This window comes from Sparus aurata, chromosome 11, assembly GCF_900880675.1.
Source record: "Sparus aurata chromosome 11, fSpaAur1.1, whole genome shotgun sequence".
NCBI lineage: Eukaryota > Metazoa > Chordata > Actinopteri > Spariformes > Sparidae > Sparus > Sparus aurata.
In genome coordinates, this window is record NC_044197.1 from 6,168,833 (window position 1) to 6,189,668 (window position 20,836).

The 20,836-nt window shown below is 39.9% G+C and overlaps 1 protein-coding gene across 15 annotated transcripts in view; it reads left to right on the forward strand.

Moving 5' to 3' along the window:
• Positions 1–348: 348 nt before the first annotated feature.
• The window catches only part of tp63 (tumor protein p63), a 33,603-nt gene continuing 13,115 nt past the window's right edge, over positions 349–20,836 (forward strand). For 4 of the 15 annotated variants that reach the window (XM_030433673.1, XM_030433675.1, XM_030433674.1 and 1 more), the window contains exons 1-2: positions 13,130–13,291; positions 18,474–18,731. In XM_030433673.1, coding sequence (XP_030289533.1) covers positions 13,250–13,291; positions 18,474–18,731 — 300 coding nt within the window. In that variant the 5' untranslated portion in view covers positions 13,130–13,249. Of the gene's footprint in view, positions 538–3,857; positions 3,946–5,473; positions 5,609–6,178; positions 6,313–13,129; positions 13,292–18,473; positions 18,732–20,836 lie in introns of those variants that run through there. The other 11 variants (XM_030433678.1, XM_030433682.1, XM_030433681.1 and 8 more) reach the window with 9 other exon arrangements.

Genomic DNA, 20,836 nt, shown 5'->3' on the forward strand with positions numbered 1-20,836 from the left:
TGTCAGAAGTGGCCAATGATACACATGGAGGAGTGGGGTAGGGGTGAGCTCCTCAGGATAGTGGCTTGGCCGTGTTTGTTGGCTGGGGAGGGGGGTAGGGAGGTGGGGAGGTGGGGAGGTGCCGGGTCAAATGTAGTTGCTTGATATGTATATCCTAGCAACTGAGAATGAGTGATATCTTGTACAACTGTGCTGGGGATTGGTCAGAGAGCTGGCACAAGCCCCTCCTATTTGTTGGGTAGCCTAAAAAAAAATACCTAAATTCAAAACATCTCTCAAACTTTCTCCACTCTGCACTGTACCCTCCGGCACTTTAATCCAGGCCTGTTTGTTTATTTATTTATTTATATTTATTTTATTTTTTTTTCCCGTTCATTTCTTTTATTTATTCTTGTAGCTCGTACACAGCCGTTGATTACATGTGTCATTTATGACAAGCTGATCATTTCGAAGATCTCAGCAAAGTGAAGTTTGGCATGACAGCATGAATTCACCATACACAGCTGTGCAGTATTACCCAGAGTTTCCCTTTCGTCGGTAAGTACACAACTTACAGAATGAGTACTTTTTGATATTAAACTGTATTTGAAGCCATTTGATTATAAATAGATTCAATCCTGAAGCAGCCAAAACAACATTTAGTTTGGATGTAAAATGTGGTGTACATCTGGAAAATGTGTATTCAGCTATAATCTTTAACATGAATAAAGTTCTGAGCAGAGCAGATTTAGAATATCAGAGATATTGAACCTGCTGGGAATCTCCCTGCTCTGTGTCTGACCCGGACCACCGCTCAGACCGATACCGTCTGGAGGTCCAGAGTGACCCGAGAACAGTTGTGTGTGCCCGGATCCTCAGCTGCTGCTCTGTCCTGATATATTTATAAGTGTGGCACACTAATGGCAACAATGCATGTGTAAAGGGCCATCAGGGCCGAAGTGGCAGACAGATTACGTGACGGTGCGGTTGCTTGGACTTCTTCTGATCATTTTCGATGCGTGTTTCATATAATGTGAGGCGCCTTTTTTCAGAAGCTTTAATCCAAAATGACATTTGACAGAATCACATTATTTTATCACATGTGTTTTATCCATGTAATACTGTGTGGTACGACTTGGTCTGTAAACATTGTCTACCAAAGTCATTATTATAACAATCAGAGCATAATATTGCTTCTTTGGTATCAGAGATCATATGATTAATTGAGAGCAGTTTAAGTTATTTCAGCACAGTTAACGCTACATTAAAAATCACACGTTAAAGGATAAAGGATTAGGATAGAGTTTACGCTAAACAAAAAAAAAGATTTCATCAGTGAAAAAAAGTTAAAAAAAGTCATTATAACACATAAGAAGAAGAAGAAATGAAATAAGAAAATAAAACCCAAATAATTCGATGTGCCTCCAAATGAATAAATATGTTAAAAATGTCAATTATACTGTTAATTTTAAAAGCTGACTTAAAAAAAAGTCATGAAAACCTCAGAATTACTAAATAAAGTAGAATCTATCTATCTATCTATCTATCTATCTATCTATCTATCTATCTATCTATCTATCTATCTATCTTTACTCACACACATCCATGTAGTCTTAATCTTTTTCCAATGATATTAAATCAACACAATGTTTTTGGTTCCATTTATACTGGACTGTACTAATAGCTGTCTGGTTTATATGGTTACCGCATGTTATTTTACCTACTCATGTCATAGTCACTTATATTATACAGTTCATTATTTGGTGCATTTTTCTTGCGCATTGTTTATCTGCCTCTGTGTGCAGAGCTTTTATCTATTGTATGCACAGTGTCAGAAATGTCTTTGTGGCTGTGTTTTAAAATCATCAGGTTTTAATCAAACAAATTTCACCCTCTGAGGCTTAATATGATTTATTGAAGCTTGATAACTAAACTGCTACAGGTTCAAAACTTATTATATAATACTTTCAAGTAAAACTTAATTTAATGTGCTGATTGTAAGAAAGGTTTATTTTTGAGTCTCATTCCCAACTCGTCAATTAATGATGTTCTGGGTCTCCCAACTAGTAAATACTGATGCTTTGGGATGGGAGGGCGGCTGACCTGTCCTATGTTCCCAAAGCGTCTGTTTTTCAAGAGTTGGGGGTGAGATTCAAAAGAGGATTTTATTTATCTTTTAAGAATCAGTGTATCTTCTCGGTCTACCAATTCTCTCCTCGTCTCTTGTTTTCTTTGCATTCCAAACGTTAAAGGAATTTGTGACTGTCCTTTTGCCCCAGAGAATTTGACTTCAGACTGTTTCACTTCTATAAAAGTAAAGGGGATGAGAGGAGGAGAAACTTTTGTGCTTTCTATTGTTTTGTAGTCATGTCCCTCTTCCAGCCGGGGCTGACAGATGAGGGGGAGAAGGTCTTAGGCCTTTGAACAAGTGATTAATAAGGACACTGGAGAAGGGCCCCCGATCGGCTGGGCTGTTTGTTTTGATTGCATTTTCATCGGTCGGTGTGCCCAACCTGCCAAGAGACAATGGCCGTCCCTGTTTAGTGCTGACCTCTGCCCCAGTCTCGTCTGGAGGCGCTGCGCTGTCTTTAAGTGGATGCTGAACAGCCTTCGCCTCAGGCTAACTGAAACACTCTGTGAGTAACCTGACACCCAAAAGCAGACAAACAACAGCCAGAACAGAGATAAACTCATCCATCTGAACAGTCTTCTAAAATAAAACTATAAATATAATTCTAAAAAAAAAAAGAAAAAATGTTGCAAAATTGCAACATGGGTTCTTAATATGTGAAATAAATCATTTATTTTCTAAAATATGAACATGCAGGTGCAAGTTTACATATTTGTTTTTATTGTTAAATGGTCTCACTTGTTACTTGATGAGTTTGTGATAAGTCTTAATAAAAACCTCTGCACCTCTGAGAGGTGACAGGACTATGAACGCATTATCTGTAACAGAAAACGTGAACATGAAAAAAACTGGCCTGGGCACAAATGTTTCAGAGTGCAGGACAATAGGTGCCGGCTTATTATGATGATCATGAAATGTATTTATAAGCTTACGCGGTTAAACATTTGGAACCGGATTCGCAACTGTTGTGCCTTTAATCACATTTCTGACCGGTCAACTGACAAAGCAGTGGAGCAAAGCTTAACAGTCTTTAGGACAAGGTAATGAGGTGACTATTAGCTGACTTCTGCCAAACGGCCTGTTTCAAAGGGAAATTAAAGCCAAAATTTACTAAGGCAGAGGTGGGTAGAAGAACCACACCTTAATCCTCCCTTCTCCTTTAACAAAGGCGACGCCACCCTGCTCCACCTGCAATCTACTCATCAGTTTTTTTTCCCTTATCCACCTTAAGTTTTGTTTTTAGTTTCTTTTTTGTGACTGCACTACTTTCAAACGTATGACTCTGCCTTTACAATACTAACAATGGTCTGTTTATTGAAACTGTCAAAGAGGTATTTATTGAACTACATATTGCTGTGGTTGTACTTTGCAATGGTGATGAACATCTGCATTATATTCAGAGGTGCTTCTAATTCTTTGCCCACCAAATGTACATACATGAGAGGGGAAGAATATTAGGGACTTCTTTCCGTCCAATGCATTTGGAAAACACCACAAAGTAAAAAATGATTACCTTGCTGACTGTGTCGACAAAAACTGTAAATCGTAAGATTCGTAAAGGTAGACAGCATTACATTGGACAGGTTGACAAACTGCTGAAAATAATTACTTAGATTTTGAATAATTAACTACTCAATTAACTACAAGTTTTTTTAGAAGACATCTGTGTTTGGTGAATGAACCAGTTTTCTTTTGGAGAGTTTTCAATTGTCAAAAAAAAAGCCGCCATCTTTGTCTGCTCTGTGCTCTCGCGAGTCTCTGGTTGCCATGACAATTAATGAGGGCCACCTTGAACGTAACTGGTTGTAACGTTAGTTAAACGCACGACACCGAAGGTAACATTAATATATTTTTACTGCTCGATTTTACTTATACATTGGTCGGTCAAATAAACTCCAACAGGCAAAACTGTGCAGGAGAAACGACATGTCAGCGCAGAAATGTATCCAAAATAACAGTTAGGCTAGCAGAAAGGCTACCATATAGTTCTCAAAGCTAGCATAATTAACCTACGCTAACTTTTGCAGTAGAGGCTAACAAGAGTTAACTGGCCTATATATAACTTGAGCTCAATATGATTTCAGACAACATATGCTGGCGATTTTTATTTTTGCCGAACTGTTACTCTTCTGTGCTTCCAACAAATTAACGCAGCTCATTTTACGAGTTTATTGAACTAACGGTAACGTTACTGCTAGCTTGCTCGTTTCCATCATGAACTACACCTTCGTTAGCTAACTGTTATCAGTTTTTCTCATATGCTATCATGACTTTACTCTAACGAACAGAAATAGTTTTTACTGCGTTCGTTGTCAATAACAAGTTTTGTAATGTCTTCTAATCTCTCTAATTGTAGTTCTGTTTTGAGTATTTAGTCTGTCAAAATCTTTTCACTTATCACAAATAATATATCATCAATGTGCTTGACATGTTTGATTGACATAGTACAAAGGATGTAGAAATAAGTCAGTTTCCAGTTGACACTGGACTATAACTTAAGTCCATAATTACCAGTAGTTGCAAATCGGTGCTCCTCCCAGAAGTCAAAGTCTCCACATACTGCTGATAATGCAAAAGCCGCTAAACTGACAAATATATTTGGATTTAGCCTGAACTGAATGATCTACAGGCCTAATCTACATCAGCCATCTCCCTTTTTTTATGTCTTATGTGCATTGCAAACTCCATTAATCTTGATTCTAAATGTAAGTCTCCCTCATGTGTACCCCCTGCACAAGTTAAATTATTTGCTTCATTAGATATGCCTGTGTTTGTACGTCAGGTATTAATATCATTCATCACACTGTGTTGGGGAATTCCAAAACCTAAAATAGTGCCAGCTTCAGATTATGGCCCCCCATCTCCTCCACCCTCCACCCAAGCCCGTCCAGCTGTACACATACCAGAAGTTGCAGCAGTGCTATCATATAGACTGCGGGGGGAATTCCGCCCGTCTCAGACTGCAGCGTGCGCCACTTCAGCAGGAACAATGGCAGGCTGAGCTCTGTAGCAGGTGTAATGTTTCAGGGGAGCAGGTCAAAGTGCCTCTGTCTGAATGGTGCATAATCACCATTATGTGTAGTACAAATATTCAGTATTATGCAGGCTGACTTCTTCACAATAGAAGTGCCCTTCCATGAATGGCTGCCAGCAGGACTCCTCCTCCTCCACTGGCTGGGTGGCCAAATCTCAACACTGCACGTCTGCATCTATGTTGAATGTTTGCTGACGTTGCAACTTCTGCAACTACCTATTAAAATAGTTGTACCTTTTCCAAAAATGCCAACATTAAAGTAAGCTTTGCTCATTTGGAATATGAGTAATTAAATTAATGTGATTGTGGTTGCTTCTGTCTCCCTGCAGACTCAGGGACCCTCCGTCTCGTTTGTCCTGGAGAGAGGGCTCATTCCTAAGCACCATGCCCCAGAATCAGTCAGCACAGACAACTGACTCCTTCAGTCAAGATGTATTCAGCCAACTGTTTGATATGCTGGACCAGTAAGTGAATACTATGGTTGCTTTCAAATCTAGTTAAAACAGTCCCTGTTGCATTTTCCTGCTTAGTTTGTGCTGATATGAGAGCTGTCTGTTGAACATGGTGCAGATCGAACAACCTGATTGATAGCTCAAAAGATGTTAAAACTGCTGTGCTGTATCCTGCTTCATGTACATGTCAGTTCAATAAGTCCATTAAGAATTGTGTGACAGCAATCCCACAGTGATACGCCAAGAATAATTCCTAAACAAAACGCCTCCTTTGCATCCTGTTTCTACCTTTGAGACGTTACCTGTCTTACATGCAGTCAATATGCAGTAATTAAGTATATCTTTGTAAGCTTTTTATGACACAGAAAAACATAAATACACACATTAGAAACATTTGAGTTTGATTTCCTATGGGTCATGATGATGTTCTAATGATGCAGGATAATGTTCACTCCTCTTCATTTGTTTGTTAAAAGTCAGAGTGGACAGGAACCAGACAAGAACTAAAACACAACAATGTGTAATTATTCTTCAATTGGTGTTGTCACTATTTCTCATTATTTCTTGTCTCTTGTGTTTCAGATCTGCGATTCATTCAGTCCAGCCCATTGAGTTGAACTTCACAGACAGTCCAACTGATGGGTCTGCAGGAAACACTATTCAGATCAGTATGGACTGCATAACCATGCATGAGCCAGATGAGACGCTTTCTGTAAGTACGTAGGTTTTTCTGTTTAAGAAAAACAGTTTTACATTTTATTATAATTGACAAGCAGTTACTGCTGTCAAACCCACCATGACCACAGAGAAACAAATATATAGAATTAAATGTACACGACCAGCTCATGATTATACGAGTCCAATCAGTTTTGCATGTATTGTGCTAATTAGGGTCAAGATTTTCACGGTACGAAAACCATCTCAGAAAATATCATAGTTTCACAGTATCACACTATTACACAATTGTTGTTATTGTTATTATTATAATTATTATTATTGTTATTATGATTGTTGTTAGTAAAAATAATCCTTTAAAGGAATGAAAACGGAAGGTTTTTTTGGCTGAACAAACGCTTTCTTATTATTTCATTAAGTATCATGACAGACAGCTTGATATAGATTTGAAATATGTATATTTTTGGTATCACTAATATGTAAGATAAGCAAATGAACACAGTATGATAAATGTTGCCCTAACGCTAATTCAGCCTGTAAACATTACTGTCAACCTAAAACTATAAGCACAATGATTTTTTGCATATTATTCAGCCCTAAAATAGATGATTTTTTTGAGGTGCTATTTGGCATGGCGTGATGTTTTTCTAGGGAATGGTTCAGGGTAGAAACTGAACCGGCGCCGATGCTGAAGAGGACAGCTGCGGGAGCGCTCCATTATCAAAGTTATTCCATTATTTCTGTCTTTCATTTTAAAACACAGAAAGGATTCAATGACGCCACACAGTATGCTGCCGTTTCCCTCTAAATGATTCAGTAGCTTGAACTGCACGTCATTTTTATGTTGGGTATTTTGTGCACTTAGTTGTGGTTGTTGAATTTACGCTTTAAGATTACTTTCGTTCTGAGTTAATGGGAATTCCAATGTTAAATATCAAAGGTTGTACAATACAGACTGTACTTTCAATTTCTATATTAATGATGGAATTTCCCCAGGACAACTGTGAAAATGAGGTGCAGAGCAGGTCATAGCCCAGTGAATAAGATAGGTTTATCTGTCTTGAGATGTTGTCTGTAAGGTGATGATTTTATCTCATTTAGCCTGAATTGTGCTTGACCTGGGTGGCCCCTCTGAGACAGGTAGCTCTCAGAGTTTGTTGATGGTAGAATGTGCATTTAGGCAGTCACATACCTGATGATGTGCTGTGGTAGTGAAAGTTGTGTTTTTGTTTTTTTGGGCGAACAAAATGATTTGAAGCATGAAGCAATATGTTGAGCTTTCTTGTTGTGATGACACAGAATAATCCTTCACCTCATAATGCAGTAAAGTAAAGCACTAATAAAAACATTTTAGTATTAGTTATGTGTGTATGGATGCACTGTATGAACTACCTTCTCTTTGACCTGCAGTAGTGAGAGATATATCTTTGCCAGCGCTGCTGCTGAAAGATGATGTGCATGTTCCCCTCCCAGTGTAGGAATGCTGTTGTCCAGCCAGGGTGGAAAAAAATAGCAAATAAAAATTTTGTTGAAGGAGCTGAGTAATGTTACCCTGCGCATCCCCCAAGGGGGCCTGTGCTCTCTTGAACTGGTGATTAATGGCCCCACCCCCACCACCCACTTTCCTCTACAGCGAAGAGGGGCGTGGTGCTGTGATTGGCACGCCAGCAACTTGGGCAGCATCCGTGTGGGGCTCAGAGCTCGCTGCCATGGCGGCTTGCCAATCACCAAGCCCCAATCGTTCATTCAGTCCAGCCCACGTCAAGTGTCAGTTTTGATGAGAGGAGGGGGTGGGCACCCCCCCCCTCTCATGTGGAGGTGTGACTCTTTCATGAGTCATTAGAATGCAACTCAGTGTTTAGTGCCCTGGGGGACTATTTGTATTGTGTAGGGTTTATGTTTAATCTGAAATTCCTTTTTCTTCTGGATTTTTTTTCTGTAGCTGCAGGGCAACAATTTAACGCAGCACCTGCCTCTCTCGCAAAGGTCCCAGCTCTCATCTATCAGTACGTGCCTTCTCTGTGTAAAGGTGGGGGGGTGGCAACAAGGGGGGAGGAGATGAGCTAGCAGAGGGTAGAATAACATGAAGGAATGTAGCAGAAATAGTGGCAGGAGAAATGCAATATCCTACCCCAAACAGCTGATTTTACACCCTGATAAAGCTCTGATCAGCTGTGCGTTGAGGACACAGTGTTGATTAGAGGGACAGAGGTCTTTTTCACAAACACAGGATGAAGTTTACACAACTCTAAAGCAAAGTAACTCAATCAACACACGGCTTCTCTGGGATCTAATAACGCCTTTGTGTTTGGATTCATACTTTTTTCACCACACCTTCTGTGTCTTATGTGTGTGATTGCTGTCCAAGTAGTAGAACTATAATGATTAGTCAATTTATTGATATCACAATTAAAAGAAAATCAATCTATTATGATAATCGCTTAATAGTTTCAGTCATTTTTCAAGCAAAACTGTCAGCTTCTTAAATATAACATGTTGGGCTATGGGGGTAACTGGGGTTCGTTTTTTCACAATTTGCCGACATTTTGTAAACTAAACAATCATAAAAGTAATCAGCAGATGAATTGATAATGAAAGCAGTTAGTTGCAGTCTTATTAAGCGCCTAATCGGTTTTCTCTACTCTTTCTTTAGTTTAACGGAATTAATATCTGATCTTACTGCTGTCATCTGTAAAGAATCTGCTTCATGTGGTGCAATCATTTCCGTTTTCATGTGGGCATAAGATGTTTCTTCATTGTCATTTTCAAAAGTCGTTATGAATCATTACATCCGCCTTAACTTACATTTCTAAGTTAACAGTAAGTCCATTGTGCCTTTTAGTTGTCTTTAGGTATTTTGGGTTGCTATATTCCAAATAGCAACACAAGTTTTACTTTTTTTTTTAAAGTTGAGCAACAAGAAGCACAACTTTAAGATCAACTTGGATTATTCATTACAAACTCTTATTACATTTAATCCAAAGTAAGCTGGCACACTAAATACCCAACAATAATAAGCTCTGCTTTCTTCTTTTATTTTTTCACGCTCCACCCGTTTGCCTCCAGCACATGCAGAAGTGTTTTTTTAAGGCATAGCACCAAGGAACAAATGCCTGCTGCGGTCCACTTAAATCACTGTTGGTAAGTCAGTATGAAACCTTGTCTGACTGTGGATGTGTTAATGCTACAGCGTTAGCCCCTATTCCCCTTATCTCTTGTATTTTTACATCGTTCTCACAGCTTAGACCAGGCATTTTACAACAGCATTGCACCATTCAATATTCAACTAAAACGTGTAGGTGACATCCTTTGAGTGAGAGTCATTGCATGAATAAATCTGTCAGCAGTAATCCCATAAATGTCTCTTGTTATCTTAATAGATCTTTTTCAGTATCAGATTTTGATTCAGTACTGTCCTACATGCATGAGTTAAACTAGACTTGAGTTTTCAGTTAGAAAAAGTCTGTTGGATTGTAAAATAGTACCTTTTCTCACTAGTATTTTGTTAGTGAGCAGGACACATAGCAACATTTTAATGAATTGCAACAACCAGGTACACTTAAAGTTTGTGCAAGTCGGCCTACATTACATACGAGAGGTTGCGTCACAACCAATGCATTTACCGAGATTGTAATACCAGTGAGCGTCTCTCTCTGCTGAGCATGTGTGATTGACAGTAGAGAGGAAGTGAAGAGCGAGGCCAGATTGTCCCCTAGTTAATCGTACATGGAAGGCACCGTTCTCTCAAATGGAAGAGTTTGGCTATAAGATGCTAAATGAGTCGACTATAATGCCATAATGATGTCCTCGACCGCCAACTGAGTAGTATAAAGGCAAAGCCAACAAGCCCCCACAATCATTTCAACTTTCAACTTTGACATGAACATCTTTTTGACTTTTTTGTCAAATTGAAATTAAGATAGAAAAATCCAGAGGATTAATGTAAAGCACTTGTCTTGATACTTGTGCTTATTTAAAAAATAAAGTTCACTGTGCTGATGGTCAGCAAAATAACCCTGATACTGACCATCGACTCTAAAATTAGTGCTTTTAAATCGCTGAGCTCGTCTTGTCCATCTTTTCCCTTTAAAATGCTTTTGGCAGCTTTTGGAAATCAATGTGTCCGGCAGCAAGTAAATCAGTTGACCTAAAAGCAGCTTCAGGTTATCTTTTTTTTAACAGGAGCATTTCAGGAGTTGGGGGCATTTCATTGTAAGAGTTTTAGGAATTGCCACCCAAGTGATGCTCTCACTCTCTTTTGCGTCTTTCAGTGGGGACGGGAGCTTACTGTGTTGTCAGGTCAGGTGTCTGTGCCTTCACAGCCACTGCAGCCTGACACTTGATACTAAACTAATCTAACTGACTTAAGGAACAGGCCCCTTTAAAAGGAAAAACTTTAGGAAAGCCTCTTTTTTCTGAGCCCCTGGATATGCAGATTGTTAGCTTGCTCTATTCTTAGTTTCTCACCGCTGTAGCATCTGAGGTGATGCAGTTAGTAGACCTGTCACGAAAACTGCACATCAGTGCAGCCTCTCAAAGAGCAATTCACTTTTGAATTCTTAGTATTCAGAGATTTGAATTGGAACATGAAAAGAAATGCTAAAATATTCGAAACGACCATAAATAACTAATATATGAAACCACACAACCAAAATTAAACAACAAAATTCATTGATCTCTCGGGTTCTTTTAAAAATTAATTATAGCTCTACAAGGTCTCTGTGACGTTGTTGTTTGTAACACATGAAATAAATGTATTAACTTGTGCTTCCTTGAGCAGAGAAAGAACAAGGAGACAGGAGGCATCTTGAAAAGCTTAGAGTGAGAAACCACAGGTGTAATCTCTGTGGAAGGTTTCTTTTACCACCCTTTTGATCGATTTTTTATTGATTGGTCAGCTGATCATACAGCAGAACCGACATTCAGACTATCGTTGTAATACAGACGATTAAAACTAACTGTGGCACAAGAATGAAAGCATCAACAGCCGCTGTTATTATTCATAAAACCAAAATATAGCCTTGTAATTTTAGTGTTTCTTCATAAGCCATAATTCTTGTCCTCTCTTCTTTTTCCATTTCATAACATCTCAGCTCCTTTAGGAAAATATGAGATGAGATGTCGAAGTGCAAAATTTAAATCTGACACTCCAGAACATGAAGGATAATTTAATTGTAAAACATTTTTGATTGTTTTCATTATTGGTTCCTTATTGTCCTCTATGTTTAACTATGTTAGGTAAATTTAAGGTATCAGTTGATTTACAAGCTGACTGCGGTTAATTGCAGCCTGACTCTCTGTAGCATTATACAGGTAATAAAATAAGTCAGTATGTCCTGCTTTAATACAGCTACCATCATTTTACCTTCATTTTACTACAGTCTCACCCTCACACAGAGTACTCTAACTTCTTTTCAGATGCCAATGTTGTTTTAGCATAATTAGAAGTTTGTTTAGCTAAACTAATTATCACGCTCAGAAGGTTTGGCCCGGTCTGCACTGACGCCTTGGTCCCTCAGGAGGCCATTGAATTGGGCTCTTTTAAGTGTTGATTTGCCTTTGTGACAGGCTGACCTGTGGGCCTGAGCAGGGTGTGGCTGCTGATTGGAGACACTGACTGCAGGTCAGAGTTTTCAGACATTCTGACCACAGGGCATGAGGTTTAGCCCCCAGGCTGTGTAGTAATAGAAGTGATTTACACCCTACGGAGCAGACTCCTCCCTTGTCATCGACTGGTGCAGCTCTATCCACTCATGTTTACATGTGCAGTATTATTCCAGTCTGCCCATTTCTTATAGTAGATGATTAAAATTCTGTTCTAGTTGGCCTTTCAAGGGATTAATTTACAAATCTTACAGATTCTGTTTTTTGCTTGTTCAGCAAACAGCTCTGTGGGGTCTATTAGACTTAAGAGCACACGTCTGCTATAACTACAACAGTGTCAAATAAATGTGTTACTGCTTTCTACGGTGGAACATTAACTGGGCTCAAATGCAGCATTTTCAATTCCCTAGAAAAAATTTTTTTGAAGCCAATCACGTCGGCAAACGTTTTATCATTATCATAAATTCTCGAGAGCCAGCCGGTCAGTAGTACCATTACAGTAACTGAGCCACAGTGTATGTATCCAAAACAGATCTACATCAGTCATCTCTGATAGATACAAGCAATCTACAGGAGTCACATTGTTGTAAGCACTGGAATAGCTTAAGGGATACAGAGGGGAGTAATTCTTATGCTAAATAGCGACTGTATACTCTCCCAACTCCAGACTCACCTTCTCACCCTGGGGTTTGCAGGCTTAATGGCTATTTTCTCTGTATGTTTGTATTTGTTCTGTTTTCTTTTTAACATCCACATTAATAGAATTTGTCCATTTGTTATTTTTATTTTTTTAACACCATCTTCCCCATGTGGATACAGTAAAAGGTGCATTAAATGTCTTTTGAATGGCTCACTTTAGATAACTGCACAGTTAGCAATGATATATGGGAAATGCTTTGAAGATTAAAATGTTGAAAAGGTGAAGATTATTTGAAGTTTGTAATTTTTATCTGGATTTTATCTGGATTGTCATTTGTTACACTTTTAGTGACAATAAGGAAAATTCAAAAGTAAAATGCATGTATATGATGAAGGCATTTATCATTATTGTTGAGGTTGATTTTAATCAACACTACCGAGACAAAATAGTAATTCGTGATTTAACAAATAGCTTTAAGGAGGCCTGCAGAGCCTCAAAGGAAGGATAAGAAGACGTTGCTTCTTCTGGGTGTGGTGTTGCACAGGTAGCTTCTTAGACCCCTCCCCTCCCTTCGCCTGGTATATATGACCTCCCAATAGATTCCTATAGAAGCTTAGCTCGTCCACTTTGCATCTGTAGTTCACATCACTCCTTCAGAGTGAGGAAAAGAGATTTGTGAAATCCTGGAGCCGGTGGAGCAAACAGCAGCAGCTCTGCTCAATCTCAGCGCCAACATGTTGTACCTGGAAACGGGGACCACCACATCGTACAGCGAGGTAAGACCAGTGGAGGAACTGGTGATGGTGCATCAGCCATTGCACACATTCCTTTAGATGGTCCCTCAAAACTCCCATCGGACTAATTCAGTATCACCTAGAAGTAAAAGGCCTCGTACTATGGGACATCAGTTTTATGTCAGTGTAGTCGATGATTCAAAAATCTTGGAGTCATGTATAAGATTTGTTTACTTTTACTAACTTTAGGTGTAACTCAGGTATTCAACACTAATTAGGTAAAAGAAAACATAAATAGCCTGTTTTAATCGATGAACAATTACCAGAGATGGACTTAACGCACGGAAGATGATTTAGCGCAGGACAGTATGTGTGTGTTTGCGTGCACATCGGAGTGCGTGTGCTATAGAGCGAGGGAATGTAAACACCTGGAGAATCCTTTTGAATACTGTATGCCTCCGTGTAAAATGGCTGCTGAGTATGGATTTAGTCAGTTGATGTGATTTACTTTGAGTCTGATTGTTGTCGTTGGTGAATGACTTCCAAAAGGCTTTGGAGGGTTGTGATTTTCTGCTGTGAGAATGTTCTGTTCCTTTCATTGAAAAGCTCAGGAACATACAAAAGAATGACAACCAAATATAAAAACAGCATCTTGTTGTTTATTTTGGTCATTAGAAATGATTGTGGTTCATTTTTGTGCTTTATTTAATAAGAAATTTGAGATAAAGGCTCAGCAGTTTTCATTTGCTTTTTGTCAAGTCGTTTTTCCAAGATGTCTGACATTTACATAAAACGTTCTACTGTTCGTTGACGAACAAAACAAGCCATGAATGGCAAAAAAAGAAAAAAATCAGAATGCATCAGTCGGTTTTAAATGTCTTAGTTTGAAAAAGAATCGAAAAAAATCCCATCTTTCACTTTGAAATTGCAAGCATCGTGAATCATGATTAATGGATCTGTGTTTGCAGAGCTTGATGGTAAACACTAAAATGATGTGTTAAAGCAAATTGAATGTGAAAAGTAGTACTCAAGCTACTTTAGACTTATTAAATCAGGCAACATTGAATTCTGAGTGCAAACTTGTGGTGTTGCATCAGTTCAGTGGAAACATAATGGTCCAGTAGGAAGCAGAAAAATTGTCCCTGCCAGACTTACAGTATTTGAGATCAGACCTGTTATTTAAAAAACAAAAGCTAAACTGTTGTTTATCAGTAACTCTAATCCGTGAGACCTTCTGGCTTTAGTTTTAAAATTGTCATTAGCTTTTCTTTAAGCTCCCACTTTTCTTTGTCGTTGGCTGTTTTAGTGAGCCATTGTGTTGTGCTTCTCTGCATTTACCAACCAAATCCTGCATCCAAATGGTGAGCAAGTGAGCGGTGATAGATTGTCAGATTGCAGGTTGCAGATAGCAGGTGTGTCAGGTCACTGTCTTTTAAGTTGTTGAGCAGGGGGTCTTTAAGTGGTGTCCGGCTCAATCCCTCCAGTGTGTGAGGTATCAGGTTCCCCCGTCCCCAGTCTCCTGGGAGCCGCTGCAGCCATTAGAATGCGGCGGGCCAGGCGCTGCTGTTTAGTCCAGGATCGTAATTGCTTTAATGGTGTGTTGATGTAGATAAAATCACCTGCTCTGCCCACCCCAGCAGGTATAAGGTGTAGATAGACCCCCACCCTGCCCCACCTCAACCCCCAACCCTGTTGAGCCTTTAATGCCTCCCTACCCTGTGGTCACTCATCACAGTCCCCCAGACACTCTGATATGCTGGCCCAAGGTACATGGAGCAGGTCACCAGAGACCCTGGAATGGGAGCTATTCCCCCCTCAGGCCGGGTCTGCTTTGGTTCCTGTCATCTATTGGTCATCCAAGCTCTGGTTTTATCACTGCTTACACTTTGTGACCACCTAACAGGAGCAGCAACAGGAGAATTTGCGCTTGTTAAGCTATCACTTATGAGATGAGTTTGTTTCCAGTCTTTGAATGTAATGCATTTACAGTTAATGCAACAGTGACTATTTACATACTGACTGATTTTCAGTAGGTAAATATACGTCTTGCACAATTTTCACAGAAGTTACAGAATGTTTGGTGCCAGAAGGTTGCAGCAATGACACTTATGACACACAAAGAAATGTATAAAGAAACTAGTAATAACCTTTGAAGTGACAGAGACCTCGCAGACATTCATCGCTTGACAGGAGAGCAGATAATCTTCTCACTGCATGCTCTAATGATTATAGCAATTATAACAGTAACTTACTGATTTTCTGAGAGTATTTTTTCAAAACTTATTAACGATAAGTCGTTAAATCCAAGAGATGTCACTTTTTTTGTAATGTTTTTGTAATTTCCCAGAACCCAGAGTGATGTCTTCACATTGCTTTGTTTGTCCAACCAATGGACGGAAACACAAAGATTCTTCATTTACTATCATCCTAAGAGATCCTCAAATTTAAGTAGCTGGAACTAGGCACTATTTGACATTGTTCTCCGTAAAATGACTGAAATCATAAAGACATCAACAGCTAATTGTTACATCTCTAAAGATAATATATGAATATAAATCATATTTGTTGAACCTATTAAAGAGACATGTTCAGAATAAGATATACATTTGTCTGTTGGCAGAGTGATAACTACAGCACAAGCAGTAAACTCAATGTGTCAGTATGTCATACCATATGCCACTGTGTAAGCAATGGCTATAACATGTGAATTGGTGCTGCCGTGTGTATTTCAAAAGTATTTGATATGCGTTCTGGATAATTCGGATTCTAACATTGTAGTCAACACCCCATTACTCTAAAGGTCAGCAGTCTCTTTTTCCTGTTGGTCTGAACTGCTTACCCCAGCATTTATCAGAGACAAAGAAATGAGCTGAAGGCCTCAAACAGCTTTCACAAACTTTATTAGAGGCTGTTGAGGATGTCAAAGCCACTGATTTACCGTGTTCCTGCTTAGCAGCCTGACATCCCAAAGGCCTAAATACAGCGTGGGCTATAAACAGAAGGAATTTTTAAGAGCAGCTAAAGTGGTTATTAAATGGCTGCTGTATTATAGTGGAATAAGATCTGATGAAAGGAAACGAAGAGAGGGCTTGAAACGCCCTCGCACAACCTTTTTTAAAAGATATCCCACTTCCAGTCAATTAAACATTAAAACATGATGAGTTCAGGTGTGACTCTACTGCTGGGCCTTACTATCTGGTCAATTATGGCCTTATCCTCATCTTTGATCCTCATATTCGTTTAGGGCATGAGAAGCTTTATCCAGGGGCCTGTAGTTAATGTGAAGTATTCTATGTCAGGCATTCAGCTTTATGTCGCTGCTTTTATCTGTGTTTGGTCTCTGGCCCTGCATCAAGCATTTCTTTACCATAATAATTTGACATTGATAATTGGTGCCTGTCACATCCACCTTTACAGATGCCAGCATCAGATACTGCGGAGGCTGTGTCATCTCTGAATGGCTGAGCGCCTCGCTGCCACTCCAGGGAATTGCACCACAGTTCAAACGAAATCCCTCTGATATCACGATCGCTGACTCACATACGGGAAAACACTGTCCTAACAGGAAACTGTGTCACCCTGTCAGTTCCCATGCAATTTTCTTGTTTGTACTGATGTACAATGAACTAAGTATATACAAGTAATTGACAGGCTTTTGTTATTTTTACTCACACCAGTTTGAACCATTTGTTGTTTGGATTGGGCCGCTCTTCAGCCAATGGAGTTTTAACCTTTAGAATACATGTTTGTAATTAGCCTATTGTAAGGGAGCATGTGTTTGGGGAGGCCTGGAGGGTCTCCACAAGAATGGAGTTTTCTTTCCTTCTGTGTGTGTGTGTGTGTGTGTTCCATTCACCAACACTTGCCTCCTAACACCTGTATGGCCAACATAATTGTTCTCCCGACAGGCTCTCATAAGCCCTGGTGTCATTGTTTCCAGAGGGTTAAGCAGCCTTGTGCCGCACACACAATGACCCTGATCCAAAGTGCAAGCTACCCTGTGGCGCTGTTGCACAAGTATGCTGAGGTTGACTCAAATGACCTCTCTCAGGTGTGTCTGTCTGACTGTGTGAGTCTGTTTGTGCCTCTGTTTGTGTGTTTGTGGATCTGTACATAATAAAGCAGCTACATTGCTTCATAAGTCACTACTGTGATTAATAGTAATGTAGTCTACCTACAAGTCTGTGTTTTGTTGGTCATCTGGCACACCACTAACACCTGGCAGTGCAGTGGGTGTGAGCTGGACAGCTGTGGTCAGCCGTGCTTGAAATAAACAAGAGGCCCTGGAGAGATTAATGGCTGTCTGAAGAGCAGAGCCATGGCACCTCGTCCAGGAATGTGCCGTTTATAAATGGAAAGGAATGGGGTGAATGGCAAGCGGAGCAAGCAGGAAGGGGCTGGCTCTGACCCAGGTGTATTCTCCAACCTGTTTAAAAGCTGATATTTTAATTCCATCCCCCCTGTCTGAATAGTTGTGGCTGGTGAAAAGGGAATGAGAAGGTGGGCTAGTACAGTTTGGAGCACTGATCCAAAAGGTCGGTGGGTAATTATGTGATTACATTATAAGATGAGATTTTGAATTTCAACCATAGAGTCCAAAGTTCTCAGGAGTGTCAAAAGGTTGGTTCAGGAAAGAGCTAGACCATAAACACAACACTAGGGAAGATGGTTTATGTTACTGTGTTATACCGTGGATGTTTCTTTTCTTTTTTTAAATCGTAACTAGATCTCCACTTCCTGTAGTATGTTTTCTTCAAGTGTTGTTAGTCTTCTCCACCTTCAGTCCTCAGCTGACCAGCAATAATGTGTGACTAGTTTAGTTTGTTCCTAAGGTATATTCATTTTAAAACACACTTTGAGGACTCACAGCAGTGATTTTTGAATAAAACTCAATAGCATACATCTTTCTGTACCTGAAACTACTGGTTTTATGAAGTAATTTACCAGCTGTGTCTTGCTGGAGTTTAAAACTATGACACTGGTTATTGAAAAGCCAGTTCTTGAAAAGTTTTATCATGTTTAATATCTAATCTAACAGGTGACAACATCCCTTGTTGTTCTTTAACATCAAAGTTTCACATAGCAATTTTTCTATTACCATGGTCGAGATTCTTCTTCATTCTTAACTCACTTTCTGCCTGATTGAAGCATGTTGTAATTCTGCTATATTAACTGAGGACTTTCCTCTGTCCTCCCTCCTCTCTCCCCTCCATTTTGTGTCCAGTCGCAGTATACAAACCTGGGGCTCCTGAACAGCATGGACCAGAACATTCAGAATGGGGGCTCAACCTCCACCAGCCCCTACAACAACGACCACGCACAGAACAACGTGACAGCCCCCTCACCCTATGCCCAGCCCAGCTCCACCTTTGATGCCCTTTCTCCCTCACCGGCCATCCCATCCAACACAGATTATGCGGGGCCCCATACCTTTGATGTGTCTTTCCAGCAGTCGAGCACAGCGAAGTCTGCCACCTGGACGGTAAGACACTTTCTCATCAGAGTAGTTTGTGTAGTCTGCTTAAAGTGTGATTCTAGCTCATGGTCAGGCAGTATTTACAAAAAGAGTCAAAGACCCATCTCTGCTACTGCCTTTGTAACAGGAGCATCTTTAAGAAGGTATCAATGCATTGGATGATAATGAATGATCACCTTTTAAAGAATTCAACATTTTGGGATGTACATTTATTTGCTGTTTTAGATCGTTAACCATTTCCATATTTCACCATTAAATATAAGGCTACAGTCTGTAGCCAGTTAACTTAGTTGAGTATAAAACTTGGAAACTGGGGCTAACAGGGCTGACTCTGTCCGAAGGGAAAATTAAATGTGTAAAAATGGTTTCACTATTTCGTGTCAAGGAACATTTGCTGGGCAAGCTGCGGAGAGAAAAATGTGAAATGTAAATTTTAAACTTAATTTGTTTTTGTAGCCCCACATTCAGTGCGCACAGGAGAGTTTTATCATCTCACCTGACTCTTAACAACATGGCGAATAAGTGTACAAACTTGAAATGTTGAATTATTCTGTGAACAAAGATTAAAAAATGAAAACACGAGTCTTCATCTTGGTGTGGCACGAGTCATCTTGTGCCACACCTTCGTACTCCTGTAGGCCAATATGAGCTGACAGAGACAGGTAAGTTGTGAGTATTACAGTTTAATATGTGTCATATGGTTGACAGTAATATGGACCCACAGAGACACATTTATTCACCAGCTGTCGTCATTGCAGGTCACTTTATGAGGCAGTGGTCTGTCAGAGTAGTTCTTCTAACCACAAACTCCTTATCTGTCGATCAGTGCTCCAGGCAGATTTAGGTGCACTTTATTTTAAAGTCCTGCGTTGCACAACCACATCTGGCAAGGAAGAATTTTGCTTGAGATGTATAGCTTCAAATCATGACTAATCCCAAGGCATTTCCCAATAAGCCTGAGATAGTACTCTGATGAAGAAAAAAAAGCTGAAGGACCTGATTTCACTACAGAGGCTGTCACTATAAGAGACATTCACATGAACCAAAGTCTTACTAATCTTCAGATGTAATCCCAGATACAATGTATGAATAATGTGTGTTGTTTTTAGAAACCACTCATTTATATTCACTTAGCTCCTCGTGATTAGTCTACTTTACTCCCGACTTTAAGTTCATCGGCGCTGTGTTGATGACAGAGGTAAACAAGCTCAACAGTTGGTCCAGGTGTGGTGATGTCCTGTGCAGCGAGATGTCACCATGTGATGCTCTGTAAACCTACACAACCAGCTTCTCCTGCTCTGTCATTATGCATGACAGGGCTGAGGGACAGCTGTTGCATCAGAGCCCCACCTGCTCAGTTGTTTATGCATCTGATCTGCGCTGCTGTGTGTCGACACTGCAACAGACACACCAGTTCAGTGTATTAATGCACCCTGGCGGACATCATGGGTGACAGAGGTGTCACTCTTAGATACGGTTTTGTCCTTGTATGTCATTTTCTGCAGCGGCCGATAATCAAGATATCACAGTAAAGTGGTTTCCTTTTGGGCTCTAATTTATGTAATAATAATGTGTTTGGAGGGATATTTCAAATGGAAAGAATCATTTAAAAGGTTTTTTGTTATTGTAAGATTACCAAAAAAAAACAAAAAAAACAGTTGTCCAGAGGGACTGTTGCAAAACCTGCAGAGCTTAATGCAGTGAATTTAACAGACTAAACAGGCCAGGCGCTCTCACCTTATTCCTGAGGCCATGCTGAGTGTGGGACTGTGACATTTACCCAATTCCCACACTGCCTCTGTCATCCCTCTCATTTTCACAGTCCAAAAACAAAAGTGTTTGTCTGCTGTGCAACTGTGAGGAGGTTAACAGTGTGGTTTGTGAGCGGCACGCCCCGCAGCCTGAGCCACACTGGCTTAGGACACATCCCCAACAGAGACACATGCAGTGCAACAGACTGTGAGTCCCACAGTCATAACACATGATGCAAGACTGGTCTGATTGGTCTGGCATAACTTGGAAAAGTAGGGGATTGTCACTTATTATCATTGTAATGACGCCCAAAGTTCATATTTACTAAAGTGATAATTACCTTAAAATTAACAATAAGG